The 11658-nt window shown below is 47.4% G+C and overlaps 2 protein-coding genes across 7 annotated transcripts in view; one reads left to right on the forward strand and one right to left on the reverse strand.

The window, feature by feature from the left end:
* The window catches only part of rap1gapb (RAP1 GTPase activating protein b), a 40628-nt gene extending 39243 nt beyond the window's left edge, over positions 1–1385 (forward strand). For all 6 annotated transcript variants that reach the window (XM_037490017.2, XM_037490010.2, XM_037490012.2 and 3 more), the window contains 4 exons: positions 379–550; positions 671–770; positions 1055–1146; positions 1342–1385. In XM_037490017.2, coding sequence (XP_037345914.2) covers positions 379–550; positions 671–770; positions 1055–1146; positions 1342–1350 — 373 coding nt within the window. In that variant the 3' untranslated portion in view covers positions 1351–1385. The remainder of the gene's footprint in view (positions 1–378; positions 551–670; positions 771–1054; positions 1147–1341) is intronic.
* Positions 1386–2549: 1164 nt separating this feature from the next.
* On the reverse strand, positions 2550–9400 carry padi2 (peptidyl arginine deiminase, type II). The gene is made up of 16 exons (XM_037490018.2): positions 9015–9400; positions 7493–7664; positions 7307–7376; positions 7158–7219; positions 6939–7056; positions 6557–6703; positions 6264–6454; positions 6044–6147; positions 5714–5825; positions 5532–5639; positions 5271–5422; positions 5026–5173; positions 4765–4858; positions 4587–4666; positions 3551–3688; positions 2550–3439 (listed from the first exon to the last, which is right to left on the reverse strand). Exons 1-16 carry the CDS (start codon positions 9104–9106, stop codon positions 3206–3208), a joined length of 2022 nt encoding a protein of 673 aa, XP_037345915.2. The 5' UTR covers positions 9107–9400; the 3' UTR covers positions 2550–3205.
* Positions 9401–11658: the final 2258 nt, after the last annotated feature.

Consider the following 11658-nt stretch of genomic DNA (forward strand, 5'->3'; position numbering starts at 1 on the left):
TATATGTTGGTGGAAAAGCACTAATTCAGCAATTGGAACCTGCATGGCAGCGTTATGCAATACGTGAATAAAGCTTAAATAAATATATTACTGCTTCTTAAAGGCTGCAGTTAAATTTGTTTAATGTAATTACGTTGTGAGCTACAGTGTGTGTTTTCATACACATGCTAATTTAGAGCGTTGCATCATCTAAAAAAGGCTTAAAAGGTTTCGCTAGCTGCCACGGCTTGAAAATGACAGGGGATCATTTAAGGTTATCACTTTTGGAAGGAACATCACTAAACATTAGAACTAAAATGATTTGACTCCAGTTCCCAAATGAGTTGAGTCTGCAGAGGGATGACTGTGTTGTGCGCTCGGAGTGACCCAGGTGTGTAGTTTGGCGATGTGTTGCAGGGCGCCGTCCATCCCCGAGGCTCAGGACCTTTCCCGCTCCTCCTCCAACGCCAGCAGCTTCGCCAGCGTGGTCGAGGAGCACGAGAACGACCCCGAGGCGGCGGCGGCGGCGGAGGAGGAGGAGGAGGAGGAGGAAGAGTACGACACTGGACTGGTGGGTGCAGACGCGCCACCACAGCGTAATGAATGAAATACACGCAGTGCACGCTGGTGCCAACCAAGAGCTGTGGTTACCATGGTGTCATCTACTCGTTCACCCCCCCCCCCCTTACAGGAAAGTGCGTCCTGTGGGACGCCGCTCAAGGGGGAGTCCTTTGTGTACAGCAGCGCGGCGGACGACGAGGCTGGCGGCGCCAGTCAGGGACGTTTCTCTGGTGAGTTTAAGGGTCAAACCGCCAGTTTCACATGTCGATCTGGGGGGGGGGGGGGGGAAGAATACATTTCCCCCAAACCTCCCAAACGGCTCTTAAAACTGAATGATTGAAGCCCAACGTGCTCTAAAAGTGGAGCAGCGCGAACTCCACTGGTGATTCACTCGGATATCCTCCTAGAACAGCTGGCAGCGCCACGCGCTTGACTTAATCAACCATGACAGCCGCACATCTGTCCCCCCCCCCCCCCCCCCCCCACCACCACCCCCCCCCTCCTGTCCCGGCAGCGCCTCGTCCTCAGCAGCGAGCGGAGGCAGCGAAGACGCCGCAGCCGAGAGGGACAGACGGACGGCCCCCGCAGGACCACAAGTCCTCCTCGGTGAGACGGAGCGGCGCTTAAACCCCCCCCCCCTCCTCCCCCATTGATTAATGTGTTATTTTCCCTTTTATCACACACGCATATTGTCAGGTGGATTTATTAGACTAACCAACTAGTCATTGGTTGCAGTGCCAGTCTGATGTTTTGTTGTTGTTGGTGACATTAACGTTCTCTTCCATGTTTCCATGTGTGCAGAACTGTTAGCCGCCCCCCCCCCCCCCCCCTCCCCCGCCCCCCCCGACCACGGCATCGACATCCATTTTCAGGTTTGACACCACGGCGACATGATATAATATGTTTTATTATTTTAGCCGCTCATTCGCCCTTATCCTCTTTATTTCACATCCGTCCTGTGTCTTCTCTTTTGCTTCAGCATTCCCCCCAAAAGGCATCATTTGCCCCTCCCCCACCCAAAAAAAAAAACGAGCCGGGGGGGGGGCGGGGGGCGGGGGGCGCGTGAGCTCCGCCGCTGCCGCAGGAGAGGAGCAGAGTTAGAAGCCCCATCGAGGGACTGACGGATGTGGCTTAGTGTGTGTGTGGCGTTGGATCCGCCCCCCCCCCCCCCCCCAGCAGCGGGGACATGTGGACATGTCCCTGCCTGTCGCCGTCACTCCAGCTCCACGTCCAACCCGTCCCTCCAAACGCTCGAGACGAGGGAACAACAGACCCCCCCCCGGCCAACGCAGCGGCCTGATTCTCACTGTGTGTGGTGTGTCCTCTTTGAAAAGGTCAGGATTTGACCTGGGGGGGTGGGGGGGGGGGCGTATGTTTAGCTTGTAAAATAGTCTATAGAGGAGACTCTTTTTAATGTCAACCTCACATCCAGCTGTGATGCACTTTCTGGGTTTTTGTGTTTTACTGACGTTCTCTGTGTTGGATATTTTCTTGGTGTTTGACAGCTTCGTTCATGTCTTTGATGGAGGCCACTTTGGTGAATCAGTCTTTCCTCCTCGGTTGGTGAAATGTATGATATAAAAAAATAAAATAATGTACACCGTAATCCTGTTGGAAAAATACGTCAACAACTTAACATGGCGTATAATAAGAATGGAGAGTAAGACGAGATCCTCCTACTTTTGTCTCCAAATACTGTTTGTCACACAGCACCTGTTCATTTGATGTGTGTGTGTGTGTGTGTGTGCGTGTGTGTGTGCACGTTGCTTGTAAAGTGTAACACGTGTGAACAAATCGCTACGTTTGAACATTTTGAAACGAGGACCTGATTTGTCGCTGCGACGCGTCTTGAAGTTGCCTTTCTGATGATTGGGGGGGGGGGGGGGGGGGGCGTTCCTTCACGTTTGATGGAACTGGGTCGCCAGCCGACTTGAATGTAAAACCAGGCAGTATATTTATTTGTTTCTGGCGATACCGTGTCGACCCTCAGACAGAGGAACAGTCTCCAGTTTGCGATGAAGGAGTTTATTCCAGCCATGTGACATTCCACACCCAATCAAAGACGCCATTTTTAATTTGTGAAAATACAAAAAAGTTCCACTGGACCAAAATGCGAATCAGCCTGTACATTGTTTTCATCAAGGCGGTTAGCAGCTACTAGACGTGACATTCTGCGCCCGACTACAATAAAAGCGAGACACACTTGTTCTAATCACAGCCTTTAAAACTGATTTGAGAAAAGATGTTTCTCTGGACTTTAGAAACGCTTGTCTAGTGCCCCCTCTTGTGGCTCTGTGTTATCGTAGCACATCCGTGCATCCTCCATACGTCCTGACAACAACAAGCGATATGTGCTCCATTCAAATGATTGTATTTCTGTCCCTTGTTCAAAACGTGTAAATATTGCTTTACATCCTTTTCATAAATAAAGCAAACAGAAATGTTTAATAAAAGGTGAAGATGATCAAAGAAATGTATCCCGACGCCTGTGGTTATCCTTTGTGCAAACTTAGCTACTAAAGACAGAAGAAAAGGCTGTGAAGAAAGCTGTTCATGATTGCAGAGAGAACGTAAGGCTTTTAGTGAGAACTTAAGGCTTCATCTCAACCTGAAGTTAAGAATAGGTGGTGCTCTCCATTCGGTCGAATATCTTCATATATGCAGTTCACATCTCCAGGTTCCACCACTTGAAGTCGAAGGCTTCCCTGCGGACGTTGGAGCCGCAGTGCACCTCCCCCAGCAGCTTGTGGTAGGCGGCAAAGTCGTCGATGAACGTGCAGTTCAGGCCCAGGCCCCCCATCAGGGACAACATCTCGGCCTCCAGGGCACAGAGGCCGTTCACCCGGGGGCCGAAGGGCTTCGGGATGCCCAGCTCCCTCCCCAGGACGATCATGTTCACCTGTGGAACAACAAAAGGGGGGGCAAATCACGACTCGCAGGTTTGCTCTGCAGACGCCTCTCAGCCGCCGGGGGGGGGGGGGGGGGGAAGGATCTGGGTTTGGGCACGCACCATGTCGGGGTAGTAAGCCACTGCTCTGTACTCGCTCTTATGCTCATGTAGCTTGAAGAGGATGGGCAGGTCGATGATGTCCTCCTCGTCCAGGCCCAGCTCCCTCTTCAGAACGTCTCTGTTCCAGTCGATGCAGCTCTGGGGGGGGGGGGGGGGGAGGAGAGAGAGAGTCACATTGTCACAGAACCAGGCGTCCTGAGGCTGGTCCTCTAAATCAAAGCATGGCTCAGGCTACTTCTGCTGCGGACAAAAAGTCAACAGAAGGTACGTCGAAGCGGCGGTCTATTAATAGCTTCAGCTGCCGCTGACACACAGGGGGCGAATGTCCCTGAAGGCGAGCTCCAGTGACAGAACATGAGTCACGCTGAAGGAGCTTTTCAACATGGCACCGAAACCAGGTGCTTTCCAGTAAGTCAAACGTGTGAGCCGCTGGATTGGTTGGGTTGAGTTATACGTCCCGGATGTGCTAACATTGAAGAGCTTAAGCGAGTGCATAGAAGGGGGGCCCTCGGGTCCTGGGACACTCCGTGCCCAGAAGTTGCTTGTTTACTCTGACTTCCAAGCAGAAGAAGAAGATGAGCGGTGCCAAACAGACTCCAGAGAAACGGGATGTCTGACGTGATGACGGCAACCAAACACCTTTCAGGAGGAACCCAAACGCAGTTCTGCGATGGACCTCCACAGACCTAAAACACACTGTAAAAGGGCTCCGGTCGCCGTGCTTGTGCGTGACCCTCGCCGTTTTTTTTTGTGCCTTTCATAACTCAGGTCCGAGCCTCTTACTGACATCAACGCACGCCTGTCAATCACAAGTCATCCACACCCTGCTGTGCTGAGAATCTATTAAGACAATGAGATTATGTTCACACATACAAGGGGAGTCATTTTCTCATTAACTCCCGTACAATAGAACTTTATGGTCAGAAAAAAGAATGAAAGTTTAAGGAATTTCTGCATCGGCTTCCCTTCTCAGAGCCGGAAGTTTGCCGCCTAATGTTTGTGTTGTTAAAATGTCCCCTGTTGTCTGTCCACTCACCTGCACGTAGTTGTTTTCAGCTCGGAAACCTTCATCGTCGAGGATCTCATCCACGGTCACTGCTTTCTCATCTTTCAGACCTTTGGGGATGTAGAGACACGGTGAAAGACACGGTGAGTTTGTCCGTCTCTCACTCACACACACACACACACAGAGAGAGAGACACACACTGACCTACCATCAAACAGCTTGGCCTGTCCGTGTCCGTCCCTCCTTAAGCCTCTGAACAGTTTGTAGCCTGCGGCCGGGCTGGCCAGCAGCAGCCGGAAGCCCTGCGAGACAAAAGACAACACTGTCTGTCCCCATTGTCCCGAGAGCCCACCACAAACCCACAATGAACACGACAGGCCAGCTGCTTCCCGTCTTCTCACTGTGGTCTGGATGTTTTAGTTATGCAGTTCTCTTTTTAAAAAAATGAATAAAAAAAAGGTGCGTTTACCTTTCTGTCAGGCGCAGGAACAAAAGTCATGAATTCATCTACGTGGCCGACTACGAGCCAGTCAGAGAACAGGGCAATGGGCTCCTGGACCTTCTGAGCCCACAGGAAGTCCTGAACCACTTTGGTCATGTTGCGTCCTTTGGTTGCCCTTTTTTTTTTTTTTTTAAGAGAGAAATTTGAGTTACCTTCAACAATTTTTCCACCTCACCTCACGGTGGACCCCTCCGGGGGGGTTAGGAACTCACGTGGGGAAGGCCACTCCGATGATGATTCTGCCCAGCGGGTAGTGCTTCCCGCCCACAGTGACGGGAGGACTGACCTCCAGGTTACCGAAGGAGTCCAGGCTGCTCACGTCTTCCTTATTGGCCAACCGGGTCACGTAGCCAAAGTCCGGTCCCTGAGGACATGCGGGTGGTTAAAGATCCCGCTCCCCCCCCTTTGCTCATCCAGACGGGTTTTCACAACGTTTGAGGTCACATCCGAGAGCTCAACAGGTCAAATCTCACCAGTAGTTCATCATATGGAAAATCGCCGAGGTCTCCATCTCGAGGGGAATCCAGGACCACCGGGAAGCGCTGATGAGGCGAGTCGATGTAGCCAAACTCCAGCTCATCCTGGAATCATTTTTTGGGGTAAATTCATTTTCTTTTTCGCTGTTTTTTTTTCTTCCAATGTTTTCTTTTCTCACCTGAATCCAGCGATCACCTCTGTTGACAAACTCGCTGCAGATCTTAAGCTTGTAGCCGCACTTTGCAACAAGGTTCTTCATGCTTTTAAGGAACTTGTAGTTGTCGGGCGTGCTGACGATGGAAGAAGAAGAAGAAGAAGAAGTTTTCATTAAGCATTTGGGGCTCTTCAATTCTTCAACAACCAACATAGTTAAATTATTTTCCTGAGCTTGAAAATATGATATAAAAAGAACCAAGAATGACATGTAAAACCGCAAAGAGAAAACGCCACCTCCAAGTCATTTATGAAGGCGAATGCTTAACACTCGACATCGTCAACCTCCTCTTACCTGCAGACAAACACCTCCACGGGCTTGAGGGTGTTGGGTGTCATGATCCACGGTGCCACTCTGAACACCACTGTGTCCGTGAAAATAGGCGTCTCGGGGAGTCGCTGTCAAAACACCACGTAGAGATCCGACAAAAAGTCTCATCTGAAACCGATCGCCGGCGGGGGGGGGGGGGGGGGGGGGTGAAACCCAGAGATGCGTCACCTGCTGCAGGTCTTACCGAAGAGATGGGCTCCAGGAGACTGAGGTGGATGCTGATGAGACCGTCGAAGTCATTGTCGGGAAACTTTAGGCCCTCCACGTAGAAGTTCATCTCCGCTGCTTCTCCGAGGTACGACACCTCCTGGGTCAGGACCTCCCTGCTCAGCACCAGCGGATAGTCCTTCACAAAGTACTTGTAGAAGAGGTTCTCTGTTGAGAACCACAGAATCAACACGCGTTCAGAGAAGAAGGTTGAAGGACAACAGATTAAAAAAAACGCTTTGGGGAAGGGGGGGGGGGATCTTCACTCACGCCGCGCCGTGTTCTTCGGGTCGGCGGTCCTGAAGACTCGGACGCTCTCCGCGTCCCCCTGAGAGATGTGCATGGCGAGCTTGTAGCCCTCTGGCAGCCTGGCGGGGCCTCTGGTCCGCAGCACCATGAGGGACATGTCCTTCAGATCTGTTGAGGCACACAAAGAGTTCGTTCGGCCCCCGCAGACCCTTTCCAGCGCTCACGCGTACACGAAAAACCAAGGTGCTCGAAGACTTTTTTTGTTTCACGCTTTTCGACTGTGGAGCTGAAGGCCAAACAGTTGGAATTACTACTCGTCAGCACATGCAATCGCATTTCAGTCAAACGGGTTTGTCCTCTGCAATGTCATTGGAGACGGTAACCGTGAAGGTGACTCGATTACCTGACACCGTGGAAACGTTATCCTTCTCATTGTCTGGTTTCTTTTTGTAAAGCCGCTCGGAGTCACAGTTGACCAGCAGGATGGCTCCGTGACCCTCGGGGCCCCATTTCCAGGATCCCTAACAGGTTTCCAACAAACCAGATGCAAAAACAAAGAATTGCTTCGGAAAGGTCTGAAATACGCCGTAAGAACCTACAGACGTGTCACAGTTGAGCTCACCTTATTAGCGTTGTTTTTCTCCACCACCCCGTCCCTGTCTGCATCCACGTCCAGAGAGATCTCTGGCAAAAGAAGTTAGACGGTAAATATTTATCCTGATAAATGTTTGCTTTGCAGGTTTTTTTTTTTTTAATTCCAGTTTAACTCACCAAGAGCCGTCAGGTGCAGGATGGCTCTCCCCAAGACTTCCTCACTCTCCCCATAGTACTGAATAGACAGCTTATGAGAAGAAGGCGCAGGTCATTTAAACGTACAAACTAATATTCAACATCAGTGATCCTCCCCTCCCCCCTGCCCCCCTCCTGGAACATAACTTTAATGCTCTTTTGCCCCACCTTGCTATCGTTTTCATGCTGACTGGCGCGGCTCATGCGGATAAGCAGCACGGAGTTCCCTCCGAGGGGGGTGGGGGAGAGGGGGGACTTCTGCTGAGGGGAGGGGCGGACGGCGCACTGAACGCCGGGGGTGCACTTCACCGAGTAGAACCTGGCGCGGGGAGGGGCGCTCCTGAGGACGAGAGAACGTGTACATGTTGACACAAGGCTGACATGCCAAACCTGCCGTGTGTGTGTGTGTGTGTGTGTGTGTGTGTGTGTGTGTGTGTGTGTGTGTGTGTGTGTGTCTCACGTTAAGACATGCCTACATACTACATACTGCCCGAGGACCCAAACGAACGCCTTTCACACCAAAACCAGATCTGTTTTCCAGATGTCACTAGTGATCTATCAGACGTATGCATCTTCAAGATTTCTTTATTCATCTATTGCAGATGATATAAGATGGTAAAACAGCAGTAAGGACGGTGAGTAATGTTTAAGGTCTAAAATAATGGTGTATAATAATAATCGTTCCTCCTGCCCGCACTGGCAGATGTCTTCCTAACGCGATTCCCAAGGGATGAGGACAATTGCTCAAAACGAAACATATTTTATATGAAAAGAATAATATGAATATAAATTCCCTCTGTGTTCTCACCCCTCCAACGCCGCTCCACAACAAAACAAAGACGACTAGTTTGAGCTGAAATGAAGTGACTGCGGCGAAAGGGCGCTGTGGCTTTAAGATGAAACCATTGTGTATTATTTAACAAACAGGGCCTCCTCTCACGACGTGTCACCCGGACTGGGTGCGCCGCTCCCACCGTGTAATCAAGCCTCTGTTGTGTATGTGGAGGCTGGCCTTCAGTAACACTGGGGGACTGTTGACTGTCTCCAGTGTCCAGTGTCCCAAACCAAACACGCCAAGGATCCTGCAGACGACACGAATGCCATCACGCCCACGGCTCTGTGGACGAGGGCGAACAACGGAATGCACACGGTGGAAGGTTTTGTTCTAAAGTAGACCAAACGATCCAGTAGTAAATCCCACCTTTGTGATGGTGTTTTGGAGAGAAGTGGTTGCGTCTGTCGCTGTACTTATTGATATAAATGGGGCGTCATAATGGTTATAAAGCTGAATCAATGACTGGCCAATTTTCAACAAAGGAAATTGTCAAAGTAAAACCGTATCAATGTTCATAGGATCTATTCAGGTGTAATGTATGCTGCAAGGATTTGTTTTTTCTTTAAAGTTGTAAACATCAATTAAAATAGTTTTTTTTATTCTTGATGACAGCGTCACGTGATTATAATACAAAAAACTAAATGATGGAAAGTCGCAGTGAGATGATGTAACCAAGGTGATCCGATACAATTACTTCCAGGTGAGACCGTGAGAACATTATCATACTAGAATAAACAGGACGTCTCCCACTACGAGCACACACTCCTCGAAGTGTTAGAGCAATTTGCCACAGACACACACACACACACACAGTCCAGATTATGCAGCAGAGTATACGTTGAACATACAGCCTACCTGTTCAGGTTCACATTGAGCTCCGAGCCCACCACGCAGATCACGCGCGTGGTTTGGTCATAATCGACCCGGAGGGTGCGGGGGTGAGTCATGGCTGCTGTGCTCCCGCTGTGTGGAAGGGCGACGAACACTAAACCGAGAGAGGCTGTTGGGTTTTTTTTTGTTTTGTTTTTTTGCCGGGATGCGACCGCACAGCCAGGTCTCGACTTGCACACTGTTGTGTTGAGCAGAGGGAGGGAGGAAATAAAGGCTGCAGGTATACGACGCTATAATAAGCCTGCGCGCCCTCTGATTGGTCCGCTGAGCCTCCTCGTCACACATCTCCGTGTGGGCTGTTTCTTTGTTGTTACCTAGAGGGAGGATTCGTAGACAGTGTCGGCAAGTTTACTGGCGAATAACGATGTGCTGGGTATCGATTGCTCCGTCTATTAGCTCGGATCGCACGCATGCGCAGGAGTAGAGAGGTGCGCGGTGTGTTTCCTTATTTAATTTTGAAGCATACAAAATAAAAATGTTCTTCTTGAGCTGCACGATCACGTTTTCAACGTGGCTCTGCCTACATACAAAAACAATTTAAATAATTTTATTGAATAAACTTGTATTTGTATTTTTTCTGTGTATTGTTAATATATATATACAACATTTATATGTATGTATGTATATATGTGTGTATGTGTTACGGATAATCAAATGTAAATTGTAGAATAAGCCGTGCTTTGGCTGTCCATGCATTGCGATCCTGCAGCCCCACCTTCCCCCCTCACCTTGTGTGACTCCCCCGTCAACACTGTGGATTCCTTCCGTTTCCTGGGCTCCATCATCACCCAGGACCTCAAGTGGGAGCTGAACATCAGCTCCATCACCAAGAAGCCTCAGCAGCGGTTGTTGTCAATAGTGTTAAATTATTCCGACAATAATCTTAGATTATTGACGACAAAGTCCGGCCTGTTGGACCTTTACTGCTTAGTTATTGCACAGCAGTCAATTGTTTGTCACAGGCCACAAGGAGGGGATACGGCCTCGAGTATTATTAAGGATGAAGTGTTACAATTAAGGATAAAGTTGGTTTAATTCTGATGGTGGATTAACTACTGGTGTAGTGTTGTATTTCTTGATATGGACTGTGTGTGTGTGTGTGCCGCGCTTGTGCGTAACCTTCTATTTATCTGCTTTTCATAAATCAGTGCCTAGCCTCTTACTGACATCACTGCACGTCACTGATAAGGGTTCTCCTTCCATACCACAACATGACATTTGGCATTGAAGGCTGTCACATTCATGGGAGTCCCAAAGCGTTGCTCAGCGAGGCAAAATCGTCAGCTCTCCCCTTTTAACACCAAAAATGTGCTAATCTTGACTTGGCTTTTTGGGGAACTCGTGGATTTGGAAGTCTTTGTCAATTAGTTCTACACAGCAAGTCGCAGGTCAAATTAGTTTTTACACTTGGGACACAAGAGACCGACTGTCTCTACGCTGCATTCTTCCAAAAACTTCCCTTTGGAGGAAGGGTTACTGGCCTTTGCCAATTTGAATGCTAATAGCTTTATTCTCAAAGCAGTTTGTTGTAGAAAATTGGCTGCTATCCTCTGGGCATTAGCTGTCCGCTCCGTGTGTTGAATATTATTACTAATTGTAATCCTTCAAGGTTTTCACCTTTAACAGGTATCCAACTGAAGGACCTATCCATAACCGCAGCAGTTTTGTATTTGTTTCCAAAGAACTCTGCAATGGGACTTTTGATCGAGTGGTAGACGTTGCCAAGAAAACCACGTCTCTTGGACGCCTCCTGGTGTATTGTTCGAGAAAGTGTAAGAATTCCCTCCAAATAGTTTTCTGAAACTTTCCTTAACTACCTTCTTATTTAATATACTTTGACTTTCTTTCTTGTCATTTTTCGAACTAATCGTTTTTACTTTGTTTTCATCACATTTTTAAAAATAGTATATCTTGAATTTCTATTAAAAAACTTTTTTACCTAATAGGTTATGACCAAATTTTTTTTTTACTTAATATTTTTTAACTTTTAGTTTCAGCACATTTCAACCTAGTATTTTCAAAAAAAAGTTGGTATATTTTTCTTTTCTTTCAAAATATTTTTTGAATTACATTTTTTTAAGTACAATACCCCATTTTACTTTTTCTTCTAAACATTTTTGTGCTTTTTTTCCAAAACATTTTTTGACCCAATATATTTGATTTTCTTTACCATGACATTAATCAAAATATTGACTAACTTTTCTCATCTATTTTTTTTGATGACATTGTTTTACCTAATATATTTACCATTTCAAACATATTTTGAATATTCATAAGGAAATAAAGATTTTTCCTGAATAATATTTTTTTTACGTATTTCTTTTAACTTTTACTGTCAAACATTTTTTTTTATACCTATTTTTTGAAAACTTTTTCTACTATGATATATATTTTTGCATAACAGATTCTTACTTAAAACATTTTTTGTTTATTATTATTATTATTATATAAAAAGGAATTCATCTCAACTTATTTGAACTGTTTTTAGACAATTTTTGACTTTCTTTTTAAAAACATTTTTGACATCCTTTTATTTTTACTTTTCTTTCCATGACATTTTTCCACTTTATATATTTTTTTTATTAATCATTTTTGACCTAATATTTAA

The sequence above is a fragment of the Pungitius pungitius genome, chromosome 8 (assembly GCF_949316345.1).
Source record: "Pungitius pungitius chromosome 8, fPunPun2.1, whole genome shotgun sequence".
Classification (NCBI taxonomy): Eukaryota; Metazoa; Chordata; class Actinopteri; order Perciformes; family Gasterosteidae; genus Pungitius; species Pungitius pungitius.